At 49.5% G+C, this 24108-nt stretch overlaps 1 protein-coding gene across 1 annotated transcript in view; it reads right to left on the bottom strand.

Annotated features, from left to right (window-relative positions):
* INSR (insulin receptor) overlaps positions 1 to 20840 on the bottom strand; it is a 41289-nt gene extending 20449 nt beyond the window's left edge. Inside the window, exons 1-2 of the mRNA XM_088527144.1 lie at positions 20756 to 20840; positions 14505 to 15056 (exon numbers count right to left, since the gene is read on the bottom strand). Of these exons, the coding sequence (XP_088383270.1) occupies positions 14505 to 15056; positions 20756 to 20840 (637 nt within the window). The remainder of the gene's footprint in view (positions 1 to 14504; positions 15057 to 20755) is intronic.
* Positions 20841 to 24108: the final 3268 nt, after the last annotated feature.

Below are 24108 nucleotides of genomic sequence, written 5' to 3'. Positions count from 1 at the left end.
GCCTTTTTCCTCGCACTGTACATGGCAGTAATTACTATCACATATATTTATTCAGGAATGTTCTCTCACGCGCGCACGTGCACACATCTAATTCCTAGCGGAGCTGCCATTGCAATGGGAACTAAAACGTAATTACCTAATTGTCTATTAGTAATAACGAGCTCATTAGAAAAGCGCTCTTACGGCCCTAAGCAAAAATAAACCAGAAAAAGGAAAACCATGCACTAATTGCCCAAGACAGTAACTCCAGTGTGTGTGTGTTGTAACACAGGATCCAATTTTAGCACTGTACACTCTGCGTGAACAGCACAGCCTTCACCAAAACCCATATGGATTTTGCATCCTTACAACATTATGAGTTAAATCATGTTATATACACACAGACCTGAACTAGGGGCATGAATATATCCACTACATATAGCCAAGCAACTATTTAAAAGTAAGCGTATGCGTGTCATAAAGATGAAAATAGGCATGAAATCCGGGCAGTGGGTTCTCAAGGGGTTTTTGGAGGGTCAGAAGAGCAGGATGCTGCCAACCTCCCTGCCTGGGACTTGCAGCCTTGTCACCTCTTCACGTCCCCGAGACCAGGGCAGCAGGGCCAGCTGCCGGGCTGTAGTTATCAAGCGAAGTTCAGGAAACACCAAAAGAGGGTTTGCGCAAACCGTGTGTCCGTTATGCAGCGCTCGACCGCTTTAACGGCGGTTCTTCCTTCCGCTTGCCCAACACCAGAGATGCCCAAGGAACGAGTCCCCCGGTCGTACCGGCTCGAGCGCTTTTATCGCGCACCGCCACGGTGCTCAGCACCGACTTGGGAAAGGGCAAGCGCCAAATGACTTCAAGGTTTTACAATCAGCACTAAAATTAAAGCGTTATTTATAAAATAAGCCAGAGTACAGTACATAATGCCACGACCCCACCGAGCTGCGAGCTGGGAACGCGAGGAGGTCCGTATCCACGCAGGAGCAGATAAAATTAACTGCAGGTGCCTCCCTTCCCATGGACAGGGACTTCCAACAACAACACACTGTTCCTAAAGCGGAGGAGAGGAAGCTCTTCCCATTGACATTTCTCAGGACGCTGTTACAATTGTTATCGGGTGTATCAGCAAGGATAAGAAAAAACTCCTTTCGGCTCCAAGGCCCTTCCCGGGTTCCGGGGCTCTCCGGAGCCGCGTGGACGTGTCTGGCTTTGCAGAACGGGACCAGGGCCATGGGGAACTCGCGGGTTCCGCTGCCGCCCCGGCGCCGCTCGCACCTGCGGCCGCGGGGCCGGGACGTCCCAAGGGCCGTCGGGCCTCGGGTTAGGGGAGATAACGGGGTGCGGAGCCGGGCGCCCCGCGATAACGCGGGATGCAGAGACCTCCGAGCGGAGGTGCGGGGCGGAGATAGGGGGAAAAAAGGGCTGGATTGTGGTTTTGATACAGGGGAAAGTAAGAGGATGGACGGAGATCACTTTAGAAGAGGTTTAAAGCACTTGCAGGCTCTTGCAATCAAGGCTTCTGCTCCTCAGACTGGAGCAATCAGCTATTTTTCTCCCTATAACTACTGGTCTGTTTTTCCCTGGAAATAGAGACATTGACTCATACACGAATTACGCCAAGGAATACGGAAAAGTTACCAAGAACCCAAATGTATGTATGCATGTATACACACACTCACTTTATGTAACTTATTTTATAGATAGATACAAACATATATTTGTATCTATCAAGAGGTATTCGGCCAAGTGTCCAGTAATTGATACTGATCTTCAAAAAATTTTACATCATGTAGGAAAGCCTGCCTCATTGTACACCTTATCCTCTTCCAGTATGCAACAGATTTAACCCATTTAACTCAGATTTAACTTAAAAATCACACAGTAAATTAAGACTTCTGTCAAACACAGTGAAGAAACAAAACTGGGCTCCATTCGTTTGCATTTGCCTAGTGCAACTCGGCCGAGATGTTTCCCCAAACGCGTAAAAACAACTCGCACGGTTGTGCCTCAACTCGTGGCAATCAAGCTCAAAACACCAAAACACGGAGTTTGATTTGAAAACACAGCAGCCCTGTTAAAGGCGGAACAAGTGTCACAAAGTGCACGCAAGGATAGCGGCGAGGAGCTGTAAATACTTCACCTAGCATCTACAACACTGCTATTGTGCCGTTCCCTGGCAGGCGGATCAAGCCCGCTCTTGTACTTTGTGTTCAAAATTACACGGGAGCTTAGTGCAGCAGAAGGAATTGGAAATAACTCCCAACCTCAGGGGCTTTTTGCTTTAATATCCAAGCCCCAAAATTGGCACTACATCCTCAAGTACGGCTGCAGCGCCCAGCCACTTATCACTAACTATAATGCTCTGTGCAACCCAGTGCAAACTCCAGGCTTTGCTATTTTCAGCCCCTCTGATAGTTTATAATTCGCGAGCATTAAGGAACCGCTGCAGCCTTCCTGCCCCTACAGCAGCCGTGGGCTGCGAGGCCAGAACCCCCCAAGCTCAAGCCCTGCTGAGAGGACGTGTCCCAGCAGGGCCACCAAGCAAAGAGCCTCCCTGCCTACAAAAGGGGGAGAAGCTGCTGGTGAACATGGAGACTCTGAACAGCTTTAATAAGAATTTAGATGTGTAAAAATACACATAATCCAAGGATTTGCTTTGCTGCTTTTATCATTCAATGGTTTACTCACCACCTGGGAGCCTCCCAAGAGCCTCGTGTTAATATTTAACTGTCTATTACTCCTTCAGACGCAGAGCATCCTGCAAACATTTGTGAGTTCACTTGAACCCGCTCCCCTGCAAGAACTACTCACTCTCCCCGAGACGCCGGGAGACCCAAAAGCCACAGCACAAGGATCCACACAGCCAGGGATGCCCTAAACATAGGGGTAACTAAGAGGAAACTGCCTATCCAGGCTTTATTTTGGGGACAGATCCGGGCTCCTGCTCTCCGAGCCAGCGGGATGTGACCTCCCTCCCTTCTCCAGTTAGACCAGTCGGTCCAACACGAGCTGTTCCTCCTACCTACAAACCTTGTCCTGAAAATAAGGAGCGATACGATCAAAGCGTAAGGCTAAAAGCCCAACCTTTGCTTTCTGGACAGATAAGGAAGGAGTAAGATTGCCTTTCTCAAGGCCATAGGGAAGGATGTTGTAGTAAACAAGGCATGAAAGAATGAAAGCTAAGCTGACACATTCAACTATGTGTGGATAGAAAAGATTGCAGTGGAATGCTATGTGGAGAGATGTGCAAAACAACCTGGACACCAAAAATAAGAATAAATCTATACCGCAAGGGAAATAGAGCATACAGCACATAGGAAAACAGAGCTGTCCATAACCGAGAAAGGTAAAGAAGCAAGCGGAAGTGTAAGATTAACCGCAAGGAGATTAAACTGATAACTAATGATTGACACCGAAATGCCAGACAGAGGTTAAGATTTTAATCTGGACAGACTTCACGGTGCACACGTGAATCATAAACAGACACTGAGGCTGAATTTGCATCTGTGGAGAAGCCAGAGCAGAAGGGCACCCGTGCAGAGATGCCCTTGCAGGGTGGATATTCCCGTGCTAGCTCTGCAGCCCGGCCTTGCTTTTTGCGAAAAGCCCGTAGCGATGCCGGACCCTGTCCCGCTGCAGCTCCGCAAGGCAAAGGGCTCTGCTGCGCGCCGAGACGGGGATGCAGCGCATCCCGGGAAGCTTCCCGGGAATCCGGACGGAGCGGCTATTCCCCGCGCGAGCGGCCGGGCCCCGCGGGATTCACGGCAGGCCGCCGCGCTCCGCTCCGCTCCCCAACGGGCACACGGAGCTGCCAAGTCCGGGCAGACTCCGGCGCTCTGGCCCGGAGCACGTGGGCACGCGCAGAAAGGACCGGGGAGACTGCTCGTTTAATGCGCCCGTTACGGATGCAACGGGAATTAATGCCTGCTTGGCCAAGTAGGTTTAGAAAATCATCTGGTCCTGATTTAAAATATGTTTTATGATGGAAAGTTGACCATGAGCATTTGTTTTAGCAGTTTCATCATTAAAATATATGCCTTATTTCTAGGCTGATTTTCAGGTGTCAAACTGAAGAGCCTGTTACCAGATTTGCTCCCCATGTAGACGCATCCAGAACAACAGCTATAGGGCATGTCTTCCTCAAAACCACTCACATCCAGTCTATGCACCCTTCCTTCTCAGCCTCAAACTGCAAGGTTTTCATCTACAAAACACATGCTCTTTGCTTCACTGCTTCCCTAAGCAAAATCCCAAAGGACAGAAAGTCACACACACACACACACACCACCCTAAGGAAAACCAAATGGCTATCGATCAGCACAAAAAAAAGTAATGATATTGCCTAAGACACTCTCAAAGACTATTAATGCCTTTCTCCTTGGAGATTATGCAAGAGAAAGTTGTAATCTGAGGGGAATTTAATCCCAAACGAGTTGTGTCACAGCACATGCCAGCAGAGAGGCCAGCTAGGAGGGAACTGAAGCTTCTGAGGTTACATTAACCTCAGGGGAGAGCTCTGCTTCTCAGGCTCCTCCACAACACCCGACAGCTCCACTGTCAAACCCTGAAAATGCTGCTTCGATTTCACACGTGGGATGAACGCTGGGAACTCGGCGTCACTTTGCTCAGGGACGAGGAAGCCCAGGGATAGCAAAAGCCTCGTTACCAGCCGGCTGAGCAACGAGCTGCTCCGACACGGGGCCGCAAGCCCCGACACCTGCCATCCCTGCAGGAACCGCTGCGAGGGGAAAACGGTTTGGAAACAACCTTAGAACCCTTCCTAGGACGAGGAAAAGGGACTGTCCTACACCAAGGAAAAAAATGAAGCCCTATCAGGCTCCCCAGGGACAAAGGCTCTTTTTCTGAAGTGCATTAAAGCAGTTGCAAATCGCAGCAGAGCTGCCACTACTGAGAGTAACTTTTAACTGGACCAGAGCTGAAGTCCTCGAGCTGTCACGCAGCCCGGCCACCTCTGCACGGCCAAGCAAGCACTTCACCCGCGACGTTTCTGACAGTCGTTTGTCTTAACCGTTCTTAGAGATCCCCAGCTCAACGTTGCCTCCAGGCACCTCCTGCATTAGCCGTCCCAGCTGCATTACAATCCAGCTCTTCCGCAGGTCGGGATCATCCCCTGCCTTCTGCAGACAAACACGGAGGCACAGAGAGGGGAAGCGGCTTCGCGGTTGCCCGAGCGCCCGCGCGGGGCTGGGATCGGCCCCGCGGATCAAAGTCCGCGCGCGGGCTCCAGCCCTGCACAGCACCGACGCGGTGCGGAACGGGAGCCGAGTCCTGCCCGGGGTCCCCAGAGATGGACACACAGCTCGGATCTGAAACCCTCATGTCTCGAATCAGGCCCTGGGTGGCTGCTTGTCATGCTGCAAGGGATGGGATCTGGCAGGCCAGAGCACTGGGAGACCTAAAGCTGGTTTAAAAACACGATGTGGAGTTTGTTAGCACAGACGAGAGCATGTGGAAAACAGCACATTTACCCAATTCTGATCAACAAGAATCATCGTGCAGCAAGCTCTCTTGCTGAGACTGCCCTGCTAAATGTACGAGCAGGGGATGCTCGTACAAATCCACGCTTGAAGACTAGCACTTAATATTGCCTAAATTAAATACTGATGCTTGACGAAGATAGCCACTTTTACCTAGTTTTGTAGCTAGCTATGGAGGTTTGGTATTTGAGCAATGAAGGAGCTGCCAAGTGCTGTGCCAACTACTCAGCCTGAAGACGAGGTTGCTGCAATGTGGAAAAGCCTAAAGGAAGGGTAACCTGGATGTGAAGCATTTCCCTTCTCTTGGGTTTTTGCTAATTTAACTGTAGAACTTGGCCAATGAGGTGAAGTTGCTTCCGATAAAATTCCAGTTTCCACAAAACTGCTTTTTCACTAAGTCTTCTAGCAAGGCTGCTACTGCATGTTATACTTTCAATTGACCAGAAACCCCAACGCTGCATAGATTCCTCGAGTCCATAATCCTCCGAATTGAGTGAACAGAGAAACAGTTTACTGAGCTTTAAAGGCTTCGTTTCAAACCCAGTTCTAAAACAAAAGTCTTATTCCTTTGAGCCACGTTAAGGCTCCACTGGGCAAGACTCTCAGACATCACACGGAGGAGCTCCGTTTCCTCCCTGGCTTTGGGAGTTTCTCAGGGTACTTACAAGGGAACGCTTGGACTCCCTCATCCTGTGCTGAAGCTGTGTAAACACAGCACGATCAGCCTTATTTCAGAAACACGACATTCAAAAAAGACCCAAGACCAGGATAAAACAAGTCCTATTTGTTTCATTAAATCATTGATCTTACTTTTTCATTATCCACAGAACGCAATTGCTTTGTTTTTGCTGAAAAGACAAGAAACACTTGTCTGACAGTCACAGTTTTATGAATATTTTCTTGCTCATGAAGTATTAAAATCCTTGCACGGAAGAAAGGCAACATGGATGGTTAATGAAACTTCAAAAGGTAACCAAAAAAAATGCTTAGTTACCCTACCTCTGATGTCCTTATTATGGTGTGATGCCTGTCGACTTGCAAATGCCTTATTCCTAGCAAAGAGAGGAATCCTGTCTCTAAGAGCGCAGTGGAGCTCCAGTCCACCAGTGCAATCATTCCTCAATCATAAAAACTGGCCAATATCATGTTCTTAAGAGAGTGATGCATGAAGAATCTGCCTGGGGGAGATTTCTAGACACTTAGCTCTGCATAGTAACTGGAGCTTCATTTTCTGCCGCAGTTTCCTTAGCAAATAGCAGTGACTATTTTCAGATATTTCCGAACAAACAGCTCGGAGGCTGATGGCCTCTTCCCTGTGTTATTGCGAGGGGGAGCCGCGCTCCCATGGACACGGAAGGCTCCTTCCTCCAAACACGCAGTATCAAACTCTGCCTTCTCCACTCCACATCAATAGGAGAAAAATCATCCTGCATTGGGTAATCCCACTGCATGCGTGCAAACTACCTTGGAATTTGCTACTCAAATGTTACATTTCAGCACCAAATTCGCTCTCTTCCCGGCAGAAAAGGCCCATGTGTTCCTCCCTCTCCCAAGCGGACCCGCACAGCCGCCGTATGAGCCCACATTCTCCCTCCCCATATGCGCTGCTCCTTCACTACAAAGTTCTGCCCACGCACCATTTAAACCTGTGTATTAAAGCCTCCAATTGCACTAATGCAGTATGTTGTTAACATAATTAAACCCTCACAACTACAGAACCACAGGAGATTTATATATATAAAGTTTGAAATGGCGGCTACATAGCACAAGCTTTCATGTCAGACCTGAAGACTTACAAACCCCAAACCACGTCTCCTTCCTTACCCTATAAATCCTCATGCTTAAAACTCCTGCAGCCCGACAGACTTCAACAAACAAGTGGAGATCATCCTCTCCCCTTCCCATCCCCAGACAATTCCCTTTTTAAGGGGCCCCAAACAAGAGTGGCTGCATTCTAGGAAGCTCCTGCTTCAGGGTCAGGCTCAAGTGGAACCAGAAGGCACCGTGACGTCCCACGGCTCCTCGGGCCGCAGAGCTTTGCTCCGCTCTCTGGCACTTGCTGTCTAAGCTGCCTTAACTCTGTGCATTGACTGTAAACCCGTCGGTGTCTCGCTGTAACTCGAGCCGCCGCGCAGCTCCTCGTGTCGGGGCCCTGAAATTCCAGCGTGGCCACATACCAGCGGCAGCTCCGCGCGAGGCCCGGGCGCCTCACCAGTTACAGGGAAAACCCAGCGTTCGAGCAGATACACCCACAGATTAAGAAATCTTCCTTCCCCCAGCACGAGGGACCCTGCAAACCTCGCCAGCGCCGTCGCACACCCTCAGGGTAACCTTGCTGGGCACCCGCCGCTCTCGTCGGGTTTGCATAGAGCAAGAGCTGTCGCATTGAAGCTCTGAGGCCGGTGCTCTGCGGCCTGCAGAGCTGCCGCTCACATCAGCAAGTATTTAAACTGCTGGATTTTAAATTACAATAGAGCAGTATTTCTTGATAACCCTGAAAAAGAGCATCTCTAACCTGATACACAAGATTAAAGCCATATTTATTTTTCTTAAGAGCTCTGGAGTGACATCAGAAAAACTAGGTACACCCCACGTTCTTTACAAGAGGAGCTCAGTGTGCTGGACACTGCTCCCCTGAGCACCTTTCTGTAGGAGTCTCTGCAGGATTTCCTTCCCAGCGCCTTGCCCGGAGCCTGCGGGAGCTTCTCCGGCTGCTCAGGGCCAGGAGAGGGACCCGCATTCCCAGGACTGAACCCGGAGCGCCTTGCTCAGCTGGAGCACGACCTTGCTTGGTGCTAGGCCTTCTGTTCTATACAAACATGATCAGATTTGCACGAAGGGAGGAGGAGGTGGCAGGTTAGAAAGCTTTCTGGACACAAGCAGGTGCTGAATATACTGCACCAGCTCTCCACTTCATTTAAACGGAGATTTCAAAGCGAAGCCAGATTTAAATGAAAACACTCTACTCACTTGGCCAACATTTAAGTACTACACAGAGCCAACGTTAATCCTCTGTTTGTGTTAAATGTCACAAGCCAAAATAAAAGGCACGCTGGTGGCTCCGGCACGGCGTCCCCCCGCTCCGGCTCCGCTCCCGAGATGAGGGCAGCGATGGGAACGACCCCGGCTCGTCCCGGAGGGCCCAGGCCACCCCGCGCCTTCCCGCGCTTCTTCACGGCCAACGCGGGCCCTAATTAAGGAGCATAAACATCCCGGCAAGTTCATTCACATCCCTCCAATAGGAACTCGCACACAATTATAGGATATAATTGGGAAGCGGGATCGCTGAACTCGTAACCAGCTATTGTTACAAACTGAGAGGAGGGTTAGTGCCGCTTCCTCCATGGCACAGACAGACATTCATTAACCCTGTAATTAATCAGGAGGTCCTGAAATCCTCAACCTTTCAGCCAGTAACAATCTCTGCACTTGTTAAACTTAAAATAAATAAATAAATAAATAAACCACACAGAATTTATGGACAGAGGCAATTCCCATCAAATACAACTCCTGAGAAAGACATAAAGACGTGATAAGTGCCTTGTGCTTCCCTTGGTCTCATTGCACACACTGCATTTACCCTTGCACAGACCCAAACTGTCCATAGACCTTTTGAGACCTTCTCCAGCAAGCCTGCCCAACCTGCACATCAAACTTAGTGTGCTCTATTTGCACGAACCACCACGAACTGGGCATCAGAATTGTAGGGAGAGGGAAAACGGTCCCAAATGTAAGTTGTCCAGTCACTTATCTTTGTGGTGCCAACACTACTTAATCCCATCTCTCGGGACTCTCTTTTCCATTCGGTGACTACCTGCTGGTAGAAGAATGACCAGAGACGAAGAGGATCTCTACACAGAAATTCTGTTAACTTTGGGGAGAATCCTCTGTATTTACTGCTTATTAACTGTTGGCGGAGCTGGAAATTTGTTCCTCTTCAGAGCAGAGAGTGCTTGTTACTAAAGAGCTGGTTGGGGATGAGGGGAGAAGTGAGGAGTTTGCAAACATTTAAGTGATGGTGAAGAAGCCCAAGAAACAAAAATGCAGTGTGAACACAGAAGCGGCGCGCGTGCACACAGCCTTGTTCTGCAAGCAGTGAAATCCGTCAATTTTGTGTGCTCCCGGGCCAAGGGACTGCTAAGAGAAAAGCCAAAGTAGATACTTCTTCACTGCCCAAAGTTTTCTTTGTTTTTTTAATATCTTAAATAGCAATTTGCATAGGCTGATTTTTTTCCACCCCTTCTCCCCTCCTTCTGGGCCATATCATTCTGCCAAGCACCGTAAATCTCTTAACTCCTCTTAATAAGCTCAAGTGAATGAGTTGAGGATGTCTAGCCGTTCGCGAGCATCACAACAGCCCCGACCACAAGCGCTGTCGCTTGGCAAGGTTCACAGCAGACGCCCCGGCGAGATTATCGGGTGTCGACTTCCATCTGGCATTTGTTAGAGCTGGGAAAAAGGAAAAAAAAAAAAAAAAAAAAAAAAAAAAAAAAAAAAAAGGCAGTTCTTATCAGATCCTGAAATAAAAAGAGCACTTCCACTTCAAGGGGCAGCAACTGGAAAAATGTCTTTGTGTTTGAAGCTTTAAAAATATCTTGCCCTTGAGGTTGGCTAAGCCTATACGCTGCTTCGAGACCCCTTTCCCATACAAAGGTAGTAAAGTCTAGCTTACGGTTACCGAAATTCCCAGCACATAAAAATTACAGGAAGCTGTTGCTAAGTAGTCCTGCTACCTAAGTAAACATCACAAAACGTTTCCCACACACACCTCTGAACTTTGCTATTCAGACCGGCCTGGAAGATGTTCCCAGTCCCAGGGCTGCTCCTCGCTCGGTCCCATCGCGCGGAGCTCGGAGGCACCTCGGGCTGAGCAGAGCCAGCCCCTTGCTGTGCTGCTTGCACCAGGAATCACACCAAAGCTGCTTAAGCTGCTCCTCACGCCCTTACCTGTCCCTTTATTTCCCTGGAGGAGTCACAAGAAAGTGTGACACACTCTATCCTCCAGGCCTTCTCACTTCCTATACAACCACAGGAAAAAAATACATATATATAAAGACAAAACGTCATTGCTTTTATGCTATACCTTCCTCAGCATCTCCTCTCTATGCCAGTTACACCAGACGGGCAGCCCTTCTACCTGCCCTGTTTTACCAGCTAGTTCTGCAACTGGCCCAAAAGGTTTCAGAGAGCTTCTGCTTTCTCTCAATAGGGTTGTAACTTTGCCATGAATTCTAGATGCACATCCCTTGCTTTTATTGCACGAAACAAGACACAGATCAAAGAAAGAGTATCCACAAGCCTGAAACAACCAACCACATTAAATAATTCAGACTTCTACTTAGCTGAAGTCCCAAGAACAGAATCCTGCAAGGGTTTCATTTTAGACAAACAGGATAACTAGAATTCATCATAGTCTCTAATAAATTAAACTCATATTCCAGATATCCATCCTTGCAATCCGGAACGCAGCCTTTCAATAGTCACAGGGGACTGCCTGATATTACAGATTGTTTCCCTGCACATTTTTATTTGGCCATTCCACTTTTCCTTCCTAATACCTTTTCCCACCTCCAGATGACTCAATATGCAACTAAAAGGCCAAACAGCCTTTACAAAGAGGCTATCAAAACGGCCAGGCTGCCGCAGAGCGTGCACGTACAGAGAATTGGCAGGAAATCCTCTTTTACAGGGAATTGTTGCTTCAAGCGGCGCGATGGACATATAGCATTTTTATTGCATAAAGAGAGTCATGTGGAAAAAAATGCAAAATACGAAAATCATGTTTGGCAAATCTGAACTGAGGTCTAAGACGTGGCATTTCCAGCATTTTTGTTGTCTGAATTCTTCAGGAAAGTCACTCACTGCATGAGCATATTGCACTGAACTAAGAACTGCATTTTTATGGTAATGAAAACAAGCATAAAAGGAAAGACTTAAAATGTGAGCTGAAAGAGTAAAAACCCTCCCTAACAGACACAGCACTTAGCTGCCACAAACAGCATAAGGCTTGACCCAAATTCCAAAGAGCCTGCACGTTCCCCTGCTCCTTCTTACCCAAAATGTAAAATAATTTGAATTGGCCTTAACTGAATCAACTTGCTTTCCACACCTACACAGGCAGCTTAGACAAAAAAGTGAAAATAAAACTTCAGTTGAGGAAATACCCCCTGACCAACCTCTGCAACATCCACCTACACATCTTTGCACTTCAACACAGATTCCTCAAAATTGCAGTTGTTTCCAGTGCGCAGCTGCCCACAAACCATTCCAGTTCCTCAAAGCCTCTTTCATACCCTCCCTTAGCTCTACCAGCAGTAAGGAAAATCCTTTACTTTGTTGTCTCGAGCGTGTTATCGCTAAAGGAGAAGTTTCTGGGCCAGAGTTATAGCTGCAAGGATGATTCAGAGACTTGGACGGGTGCCCTGGATAATTACACGCTGTAACCAGGAGTTAGTTATGGAGTTAACTGGGATATTCGGACCGATTAAAATAAAGAAACGCCCGGGCTGCAGGCTGGACACGAGCTGGGCATCCCAAGGGGATGCCCTGCGGGAAGGGCAGGGATGGTGCGGACCCCCTCTCATCCCCACGGATTAAATCTCCCTCCCGGGGGCTTTCGGTGCTCGCCCACCTCTCGGCCCTCCTTCCTCACGCCCGGAGCTTCCCGCTGATCCGAGGTTCCCGGGCACCTTGTGCCCTTTTGCCGCGAGCTGACACACGCTCCCTGCCATCGGAACAGGCAGTGTCTGACTGTTCTTTAGGCCTGTTGTTCCAGGGCGCACAACAGGAGTGGTTTCCAGCTGGAGGCTATCGCGGCGGCCGGGCCAGACAGGCACAAGAGCAAGAGGGGAATTCTGCTAAGAATCCACTGGGGATACAAACATCAGCCACTTGTGCCAAAACAACCAAAAAACAACCAAAACTCGCTCGGGAGGTGTCATGGAACCACCACGCTGCCTCCCAGCACCGGTTACAAGGAGAAGGGCTGAACTCAAAGGGTCAACACTTAAGAGCAGGAAGCCGGGAGCCCGCGGGACGCTGAGCGAGGCAGCGGCGGCTGCTGCCGATTCCCTGATAACCTGCAGAAACGCAGGGAAGGATGTGGGGCCATTAATCCTCTCGGCACCGGCAGCTGCTCCGAGCTTCTTCAGGCAAAGGGAAGCCAAGGCACAGTTCACACGAGCTCAGAGTCATCTTGACAAAACAATTCCACATGCTAAGAATACGTTAGGGCTGGCATGGGAACAAAGAACGCGGTTCTTCCACTAACGGACTCGCTAAATAAATGCCACTTAAGCCCTACCAAAGTTATTAGCGTGCCTCTCTCAAGAGTTTCACCACTTAATACTAATCAAACCCAGTTAAAACAACCGAGGAGGCAGGCAGGTGTCAGCAGGCGCATTCCACCTCGCTGAGAACACCAACCACCACCAAACGACAGCACAAATATTACCACTCAAAACAAAAACACATCAGTAAAAACAAGACTGGGGAAGCGCGCGTATTTGAAGATGAGTATCGATTGCAGCCTACGTCAAAGAGCGCTGCCTCTCCAAACCTTCTAAAAGGAAAAGAGAAAACCAGAGGAAAGCTTTTGTATATTAACTCAATCAAAAGGACATGTTTAGCTTGGCTTCCTTAAGTCACTAAGCTAAGCTAGTGTGTGATAATGCGGGGTATCCTCCAATAAGTTTAGCTGAAGTTGGATTAGAGGCTCAGGAGCTGAGATTCCAGCCCCTCTGCTGAAATATTACAGTCATACATGTTTCATGGAAATAGGCAGTCATATAAAGGAGAGAAACTGCACATTCCATACACAGCCACAGAAAATCTGCAGGAATGAGACACACTATGAAGTGTTTAGCCACAGAAAACGTTTCAATTAGATCTTGTTCCCTATTAAATAACAGAAAACAAAACATGAATGCATTAGAAACCAAATTTCACTGCCAATAACTATACACCAAAGGAATTTAGAAATTGAAATGATCTATAGACTTTCTTTTCATTTTAAGAAAGGTATACACATATGTTTCCATGCTCATACCCTCTTATTCTGGAGACATAAAACAGCAACTTTCTTTAAAGGAAGACTAGATAATTTGAGGTGAGTAGCAGTGGAGGGGAAGCCACATTATTTTCATTAGTTTATGCATACTGCTGGGAATTTCTTCTCTAATCTGGAGCTTAGAGTTGTCCTTTAAAGCTTGGCAAGAAATTCTTCCAGCCCACAAGTTTCCTCACTTCATCACAGGACACACGACTTCATGTGGATGCACTACCTCCACAAAGCCAGACAACTCTAAATGTGTCAGTTTTACCTCAGTTGCTCCCCATCAGTCAGATTTAACACAAATCAAAGTAAACATATATTAAAACCAAACCTAAGGACAGATTTTTAGTTACAGGGTTGGAAAAACAAGCCTGGAAGAAGTGAATTCAAATCCAGTTTAAGAATTAAGAGTTCAGGGCTTGGAGCAGCACCAACCTTCCTGCAAATACCTGCAGCTTCGAGCCAAGACCCAGCCTGAAGGGTTGGCTATTCCACCTGCCCCACAACTCCTGCTGCGGGAAATCCCTGGCCCTCTCCAAGGTCTCACTTTTTCCTCCATCCCTTTTCCAAGCCTGACCTGGCTTCCAGCTTCTTATCCTGTGCGAATATTGCTCGCTCATTCACGTCTTGCACTTTCTTTTTATGGAATGAAGATCTGAACAGAAAGGGAACCACTTCCCTTCTGGATATACCAGTTACACTTGGGAGCTGTAGGCAATTCCTGGCTTTTTAAAGGAAAGAAACACAAACGTTTTGGGATACGGTATTCACACAGGCAGAAGGGCTGCTACAACAGTGCAAAGGGCCTCCCCTTCCTTCTTGCCCTCACCTACCTACGGGCAGGTAGGGGAGGAGGAATCTGTGTTTAAAAGGCAGCAGTTAACAGGTATGAACATCCTTTCAATAGATCTAGCAGGTTAAAAATGGATGGCAAAGCTGTACAGACAGTGTGTATCATTCTGCAGACCTACCTCTCTGGCAGCGATCGTGGGTCCAGCAGCGTTCAATGAAAATGCCATTTATTACAGTAGGTGGACAGTTGCTTTTCCCCTTCACAGTTCCAGGACACACGTCCCCACACTCCTCCTTGTCGTCCTTGTTGGCTACGATGTAATTATCTTCCACGGAATCCAAAATCCGCGACCAGTCGATGGTGGACAGGTAGCAGAGCTCGTTGTTCTTCTCGATGCGCACGGCGCCCCGCGTTATGTTCATGAGGTTGTAGAGGCCGATCTCCTTCAGGTGAACCATCTCGAAAATGACCAGCGCGTAGTTGAAGAACAGGTGGGTTCCTCGAATCACAGTGAGGTTGGGGAAAAGCCCCTTTAAGCTCTCTAGGCCATAGACACGGAAAAGCAGCAAGTAGTCTGTAATCATAGTCAGTTTGGGAAAGCTGAGCTCGCGGAAATCCTCAGGCTTGGTTTTAAACATCAGCAATATTTGCAAGTGGCCCTCGATCACGGTGCAGTTCTCAAGCATGTTCAGCCGCGTCAGATTGTTGCGAATGTCCATGCTCCTGCAAACTGCAAAGCAGAGAACAATTATTATTTTAAGGCTGCAGCTTTCTAAATACACACCTTTTTCAATCACACCGCAACACAGCAATGTTCATGATACATAGCTACATTCTTTTCAATTAAGCAGGCTGCGAAGTGTTAGGAAATACCCTGTTGGGAATGCTCCCTGTTACATGATTACAAAATAAGGCTGAGAGCATTTCATAATTTTTTTTGTGCCATCCTGAGTTTCTGGGTATTACTTCTATCACGACGGAGCTGTAACACTAGTCTTCAGGCGTCACTTGGCATTTACCAAAGTCAGATGTGTCCATGCAGAGGGGTCTGTTTTCTTTAGATAGATGCCAGCGACACACCTACCTCATCTCCGATTGTGCAATTAATGCCAGTGGATTAGAGGGAGTAATTTCAGGAGAGAAAGATAGGAAATGGCAGTATTCCGGAAGAAAACCCTGGAAATACACACAGAAGAGCACAGCACATACTCATGCTTAGCCTTTGCTGACAGAAATAATTTACCACACTAATAATGATTGCCCGAAGCATTCTTTGCAGATTAGATGGGTTTTGTTCCTGCGCTCTAAAGGTTGCGAACCTCCCTGCTTCAACTATCGAGACAATTTATTTAGGAGAATCAATAAGCCGGAGAAAGAACTGGCAAAGTGAACTACTACATCCAGCACAAATTAAAAGGTAAATAGAACAATCTGAACCCAGACACCAGCAAAACCAGAAACAGGAGGAGAAAAAAAACAAAACAACACTTGGATTGGAAACAAATTGGATTCGAAACATAGGTAAGAAATCAAGAAGGAAATGTAGAGCACAGCCCTTTCAAACCAGGCTTGAGAAATACCCAGGCCGACTCCAGGCTGGAAGGGGAATCTCTGCAGGTGCAAAATCAGACCGGGAAAGTTTTATCCAGGGGCAGGGGAGCTCCCAAGAGCCGAAACGGGACCTTCCACCTTGTGTCGCTGCATAAACTTCACTACAAAGTCACCACATCCCGGCTTCAAGAAACCATCCAGCAAGCAAACCTCACGAAGCTGATTTATAACAGACATTTAGTATTTATGACTGCCTGACTCCTCACCATTTCACATATACCACACTGTGTGGGTTAAAAATAAAGAGCATGCAAAAGTCTTAATGATTATTCAAAAATGTGCTTAACTGCAATAATAATAAAAAAATCTGGCAACACTAATACAGGATTCAGAGCAATGTTATTGCCCAACAGGATTTTTTGGCACTATATACAAGCTGTTTCATAAATTGTTTTCTGGAAGAAAAAGCTAATGCACAGTGCATCAAAAAAAAGAAATTAAAGTGGCAAAGAAAATCTGATGCCCAAAGAGCAGCAACTGCTTTGCCCTGTGAAAAAAACTGCAGCCAAACTGGAAGTCAGTCAAGAAGGTGCCTTGCTGCACATCGAGCCATGCAATAAAAAACTGGGAGAGCAACAAGTGCAGTTTAAGGAAGTTCTTTTAATATTTGTTTTAAACAACAAAGATAGGTACGGCCAAGGAAGCAAGTGTATGACAGGGAGGACCCCATCACACAGCAGAAGGGTTCAAAGGAGCCACAACGTTTTGCTCAGCAGTATCTAGGAAGACCATTTATGCCTCCTGAGTTGAATCAGGAGCAGACTAACTATCCGGGAATGCAAAATCCACCTTCCTGGTCCTTAATAACTGCGTATGGAGCACCCAGGTGGAGCGCAGCAAGCTGAGCTGGGAGCCAGGACTGACTGCTATTCCGCGCGGTAACGAGTAATTGGATGTACACAGCCAGCCTTAAGAAAACTGAAAGCCTTAAAAACAAACCACCCAAAGCTCAACTCCACAGAATAATAATTACTTCCAAAAATAAAAGCTCTAGGCTTTTATTGTGGCTCAAAGCCACAAGATGCATCTACACACTGCGCCGAGCTGCCGAGCCTTTCATCATTCCAGCTGGAAGCTGCCGGCCGGCCACGGCCGCCCCCGGCACACAGGGATCACCCTGTTCCTGGGCGGGAGGAGCTCTGGGAAAGGGAACACCGGGAGCTTGAGGAGCGACGAAGGATTCGCCGGGATGGAGCCGGCCGCGACACCCCGCTCCATGCGCGGTGCTGCGGACAACGGGCCCTCCGCGGGCTCCCCGCTCCTCTGGACATCCAAGAGCGCCCAACGATCCAAGCGCCCGCGGATCGGATCCGGATCGCTGCTGGCTCACCAGGATCACAAACGATGCAGCCCGCAGAGCAGCTCCAGCTGCAAAGGCGCTCCGAAACCCTTCCAAAACGCACAGATCTACAAGGCACAAACCCGCCAACCTTCGGCTTCGCCTATCCCGAAACGCATCCCAGCGGCTCCGGCAGCCCCGTGGATCCTCGGGGTGTGCCGAGGAGCAGGAACCTCGGAAAGGCAGGTGATGCTGTGAGCAAACAGCAGAGCGTCCTGCAGAGCTCAATAACCACCCACATCTGCTGGAGCTGGACACACATCCACAGGCTGCCGGCTCGGTCTGCATCCTAGACCTATTTTTGTATTTTTGGCCAATCCTGAACTCTCGGAGAGAAGGAATTACTTGTGAGCGGCGCTGTCGGCGCTGGCCAGACAGGAGATTCCACACGCCCTGGCAAACAAGGAGCTGACCTTCCTTATTCAAACTTTGCTGCCTTTAAGGCTGAGCAATGGCAGGGTAATAAACTGCTACATTGTCTGCTATGTTTAGGAAATTCCAATACTGGGAGCTACTGTACAAATCCTTTTAATGGAAAGCGCTCAAATGCTGCAAACCTCGCGCTGTTCTGAAGCTTGCGCAGCATTTTAACAAATCACAGGTTTGCTGCTCAAATAAGCAACTGACCAGAAGGCACAAGCTACCATCACTCTTAGATTTTGGATTTACAGTTAAGGCATTTATCTGGATTTTTACACATCTAGAGAAAAACTCCACTTAATTATTTTTCATGTTGCCTTCCAGTTTAGCTCTTAAGTGATAAATATTGCCACAGTGTCTGAGCTGCTGTTTTACTGCTTCAGGATCAGGGAGCTGAAGTCAGGAATATCTGATAAAACGGGCTTCTCAGTTGCAGACATCTCAGTCCCTCCCTGCTTTTGAATTCTCTTTAGCACTTCGCATCTTCTATTCATGCAGTAGCTGCTCAAGTCACCCCATAAATATACTGTTACCAAGACAACAAAAAGGAGTTTTAAGCACAGTAATACGTGTTTTCCCCCAGCTTCTCTCAATAATGCTGCTTCTGCAGGGACGGGGGAGTTGTTCAACAACTCAGCACAAAAGCTGCTCAGGTCTGGTCCAGCAGAAAGACACCGAAGTGAAAGTCAATTTTAAGACAATCCTTCTGCTAAAATACAGAAAACTGCTTTCAGGATAAGAAAAATATCAGATGGGTTCTCTAGCAGTAGGCCCCAAACTATTCCTGTTCAAATTAGAGGCAAATTCTCCACTAAACTTTACCAGAGGCAGCTCCTCGTGCAGGAATACAGCGTTACTATCGGGGAGGAAACACTACATCCCTGGCTGCTGAGCTGTACAAAGCAGCTTGGGGGAAAAAAATTATATATATATATATATACATATATATACATGTTTCATCAGACTTCCAAGAAAAAGTTGCAAGATGCACTTTTTAAAGCAAGCAAACAAAAAAACTAAGAGGCCAAGTCTTTTGAACAAACTAGTTTGGTAACAAGCTTAAAGTACTGAATGAAGAAACCAGATCTGATGTCCAAGGTTACCTTATGAGATACAGCCTAAGCGGGGAAATATCTGGCACTTAAGTCTTGTTTATAGTAAACGATTGGGATGGCAAAGCGTGGTGATTCACTGCCCCGAGCGCTGGCTCTGCTGCAGCCTGGACCAGGATCCCGCAGCATCGCGCACCGACATCGAGAAAAGCAGCGGGAAATTCAACGTTTTGGAAGCGTTCGCTGTCTACTTGAATAAAGGAGTTGTTATGAAAAACAGCACTCATTCTGATCGAGTCAATGGCTTGTGTTTCTCTAATGCGCACCCTTCGAAGTGATCTCAGGCAACTGGAAAAAGGGCTTTCCTGCGTTTTGGTGGATACTGCTGATGCGTGACAACATCCAGCAGAAGGGACAGCAAGGCAGTTTCCAGCCTACGGCAACACTAGTTGAGCGAACTCAAAAGCTCATTTCTAAGCTTCAGCTCTCCACCTCAGCCGTTTAGCTTAGAGCAATGAAAAGCCCCTGGATTCTGCACCTTCTCCTCACTCCTGGTTTGCTATGGTATCACATTCTCCATGGGAGCATCAAAACGGTAACAGAAAAAAGGCAGTTTTCTATTGCAGTGCTTTCCACGCAGAGGTAAAAGACGTGGAAGCAGGAGCATCTCGGGACGCAGCCCAAAAGCAGCCGCGACGAGGGGCACGAGAGCACGGACCAAGAGAAGCAGAGAGAGAGGAGGACCTGGGGGACGCCACGGTTGGGGCCACGGACACCGTCACCGGAGCGCGGCGTTATCCGGGCGCACGGGACACCCGTCTCCGAGAAGGCAGCTCCGGCAGCGCCGTTGCTCAGGGAACGGCCCGCGTGCTTATGCAACCGCCGTGCGCGCGTTCGCCGGCGTCGCCATCCGACCGCGCGCGGAAAACGGAGCAGAAAATGAGCGCCGAGCGGCTGGAAATCTTGGGAATCAGGGACCCCGTTATCCCACCGGCCTGTGAAATGCCCCGAAAAGCATTTGTGCTGCGGGAACAACACAAAAACATCCCGCCGCAGGCTCTGCCGTGCTGGGCGTCACTCCAGCTCCTCCATCCATAGGTCGCAAAGCTTCCCGACACACGGCAACGCAGCAAGGGCGAAGCGGCTGCAGTCACACACAGACCACCCAAAACAAGCAGGATATGAATAAAGTAAGCAAGGCTGTAGCAGTGCTACCAGCATTTCCAAATTTGCAGCCTCTGGACTATGGTCCAGCAGCCACTTTGCAGCCAGATTTGCAGCCACCAACCACTGGTTATTTTATACCCATTTGCTGTTAGTGCTGTTCACCACTTATCTCTCACGTTTTGCCATTGGAGAGGGGCAGGTTTGTACATTTGTGCCAGCTACAGCTCGGCAACCCTGGTTAAAACCTTATCTTTATCCCTCAGTATTATCCACATTTCAAGACTCGCAATGCCTGAGGCTCTACCTACTCGTTTGCCATTGCCCTTCCCAGCGGGAAAGCTACCAGGCAGCAGCTTGGGGATCGACAGCTTCAACACCCAGGCCTCTTCAAATAAATATTTTCCTTTTGTCAAAAAATAAACAAACCTGTAAATACGACCTAAAAGCCAAAACAGACGTTAACTGGAGCAATTCCTCAACTAACAGTTCAAGGGAGCTATGGAAGGGCTGGCCCAGGCCGGGCTGCGTTTGGCGCCCCGGCCCGGCGGGGCACGAGGCTCCGGGGCCGCCCGCGAGCCCCGCTCGGAGCCGCCAAGGGGCGGCGCGACCCGGGGAACCCGCTGCGGCCCCCGGTGCCCCTCGCCGTGAAGGTGACCGGGCCACGCGGCCCCCCGGCCCGGCCCAGGCCCCGCGCGGCCGCCGCCGCCGCCTCCCCGCGGCCTGGCGCGGCCGCCGCCGCCTCGCTCCGCGGCCGGTACAAAGGGTAAGAGGCGGCGGCGGCGCCGGGCCCCGCTCCGCCACCTGCCGCCCGCCTAGGCCGCGCCGCCGCCCGCTACTCACTCTCGGCGCGGCCACGGGCGCAGCAGGCCGCCAGCACGGCGGCCACGGCCAGCGCCGCCGCCAGCGCCGCCGCTCGGGGCCCCATGGCCGCGTCGCTGGAGCCGCCGCCGCCGCGGCTCGGCGCGGCTCGTCCCGCCGGGGGCGAATCAGAGGCCGCGGGGCGGGCGCGGGGGCCGGGCCCGGCTCCGGCAACGCATCGCCGGGAAGAGCCGCCGCCGCGGCGGCCGCTGCTGCTTTTATAGCGCCCCGCGAAGCGGCGCGGCCGGTGCCTCCCTGCCCCGCGGCGCCGCCGCCGCCGCCGCCGCTCCCGGTGCCGGCGGCCGCTTCCAGCGCAGGCCGGGCTGGCGGCTGCCTCCGCGGCCGGTAAACAAGGGGCTGCCCCCGTCAGCTGCGAGCGGGGCGGCGGCAAGAGGCGGCGCGGAGCCGCGCGGGGACGGGACGGGACGGGACGGATCCACCTGCCGCCGGGCCCGGCCGGTTCCGTCCCGCGGGGCAGCGGGCGGGCCCCGAGCTCCGGGCTCAGAACGATGGAGCCACCGCGGCCCCGGTTCGGCCGCGGGAGCCTCGAGGGGCAGCCGGGGCCCTCCCGACCCGCCGCTCGCAGCGGCCCTGGGACGGCTCCCCCTTCCCGCAAGCCCCTCTGGGCAGCGGGTGCCTCTTCCCCAGGTCACCTTGATGGCAGCTTTGCACCGTTTTCCACCTTTTTGTCTCCCCAGTTGAGTGTTTGGGGAAGGAGGAATCACACAGAGGTGCCTGCGGCAAAACCTTGGGCAAGGGTCGCCCACGGGCATCGCCTAGAGGGTCTTGCCCCTTCCTGCGCATCCCTCTCCACACACATTTCCCGAGCTCCCGGGTGTTTTTCTCGAGCGGGATCCATCATTTACTGCCTTCCCTTTTGTCAAACACCAGGATCATGGCGCTGAGCTGTTAAGACACGTTTCCTGGCAACTTCCAATAATTTTGTCTGTTGCTTTCACTGGCCCCTGCGAGATACCAAGTTACATAAACTTACAATTGAGCTTTTATGCTTTTTAAAATTATTTATTATTATTATTTTGCTTGGCAGCAGGGCAGACGCTGTCGCGTCTTTGCTCAGCACCACCGGCTTGCACCAGACCTCACTTTTGTGTCACATTTGTTGCTCAACGGGACGTTAGGGAGCAGCGGGCGCCAGCGGGCCCCGGCGCTTTGGCTCCCTTTTCTAGACACCAAATTGCAGTTTTGGGAGCTCGTGGCGTTTACCGAGCGTGTTGGCTTTCCTTTTAAAGAACCGCAGCAGTTTTCAAAGGCACAGGCCCCGTTGTGGATGTGAGGAAGCTGCTTTGGGGTGACTTTGAGGTGTTGCAGGCGAAGGGCTCTAGGTGAGGGGCTGCTAAGGGTGCCTTTTTCTAAACTATTCCAGTGCAAACAACATTAACCATGGTGGTAGCTGTGCAAGGATAGCCTACATCCCCATCTCAGCAAAGTGTTTAAATGGATGCTGAAAGGTCCTGGTTATTTGGGATGCTTTCTCTGCGGTTATTGCAGCGACAGCAAATCCCCCCTCTGTGCAGCACCAGGGCTGCTGCTGCCAGTGCTGCCCTTCTCCAGGTGCTGGCCTTGCTGCAGGGCTGGTTTCTCACACTGCACGAAGGGGAAGCACGAAGCTCGTGATGGCTTCTTCTTCAGGAAAGAAGGACAGCTCCAAAATGAAGATCTGCAATAAAAGAATGTCCTCTGCTTGCACGTGAAGCTGCCCTATGGCTATTCACTGTGAACACGAAGATACAGCCACCATCAGCTAGACAGCTTGGGCTACGTGGAGTTTATAAAGTAACTGTAACAGCAACCTGCTTTTGCTTATTCACTCACGTTCTCCTTGCCTTTCAAGTAATAATGATATCGGTTTACAGATTGGCAGAGAAGGATTAAAGGCTACAGATTTATTATCTTTCAGCAAAATACTATTTTTAGTTTCTAATTACTCATTAAGAACATCAGCGTGCAATCTTTCCAGCATCTTTCCCATACCGTCACTGCTACGTATTCATCTTGCTACAGCACACTAAGTTTGCAATCAGATAAATAAGCGGTAGCAATGTGGGCACTCGGCAGCTAAGCCAGCACCTGTTTGCTCATTTTATTAGCTGCACTCCAGCTCTTTGCTTATTTTTGACTCAAATAAATGGTCCTGGAGTCATTAGTTTGATACAATAAATACTACATCCTTCTCAGACAATATTTATACTGCTTCCTCCCTTTATCTTCCATAAATGCTTGATGTTTTATTTGAAACAACTTGTAACTAAGCAGTTTTAAGTATCTGCTGTAACCTGTGACATGTAAGGACTTCAGGGGTTTATTTCTGAATCCTCCTATGAAAATAAATGCACTGTTGTGGGGTCAAAGTAGACACCTTCTATTTATTTATTTGTATTTGTTAGAGATGGATGATTTATTTTTCTTAGGCCATTCAAAAGACCTTAAAACTCCATGCTAACTGATCAGTCCGTGAAGACTTGGGGAACCCCAGAAGGGGTCTTGGAGCAGTTAACGCGCTAGGAAGGTACAACAGCAGTAATTCTGGCTTAGGAACAGGCTCAAATTCCCTAGATGAACAACATTTCCTTGCAAAAACTAGGGAGGAAAGGGTTGTGGTTGGGATCCAGCTAAGGTTGCCCTATTTCTGCGTAGGAATTGGTTCGTCAAGGCTGCTTTCCTGCTCGCGAGTTCTCACCGCGCGGCAGGGACGTCACTCACCCTCCTGCCCTTTGAAGGCCGGAGCCAACGGCCGAGTCCCGGCACCGCGGCAGGATGTCGCTGCAAGGGCCGCGCCGAGGAGCGACTTCTCGGCGACCAGCCCTAAAGCCGCGTGCAGCGCAGCCCCGACCTTGGGAAATTTATCTCATCCTGTTTGCAGTCACACAGAACTGTTTGCCAAATCTCTTAATATAAAATATTTCACGTCATGGATCGACAGAGTTCCTTTCTTACCCTTCCTTCCGTCCACACCAAATCCGATAAGAAATTACTCTCTTCTTCATGGGAGAAAGCTCAGAGGATGAAGATCCGGTCACTTTACGTGCTAAGGAAAGAAATCCTATTCTTTTTGCTGCTGAAACAGGAAACCTTGTCAGATCCTTCTGGACAATTCCGTTGTTGCATTAGAAGTACCACCTCACAGTGAAAATGGCAGAGGGCAACTCTGCCACATGGAGTCCAGTGAAGGAGATGAAGGATGAGAAGGAAGTCACTGCTGCTCATGGCCTACTGCAGTGCTGCCTCCTTGCATCTTTAGTTGTCGTCCAGTTTTTGGTTTTGCCCAGCTTCCGTTTTTAGATGTCGCTGAGGGGAATGCAACGTTCAACCCAATT

This window comes from Tinamus guttatus, unplaced genomic scaffold (assembly GCF_059628265.1).
Source record: "Tinamus guttatus ecotype Peru unplaced genomic scaffold, ASM5962826v1 Tinamus_guttatus_pri_ptg000261l, whole genome shotgun sequence".
In the NCBI taxonomy this organism is placed as follows: Eukaryota; Metazoa; Chordata; class Aves; order Tinamiformes; family Tinamidae; genus Tinamus; species Tinamus guttatus.
Note: the sequence above shows the minus strand (reverse complement) of the source record. Positions and strands in the feature narration are given on the sequence as shown.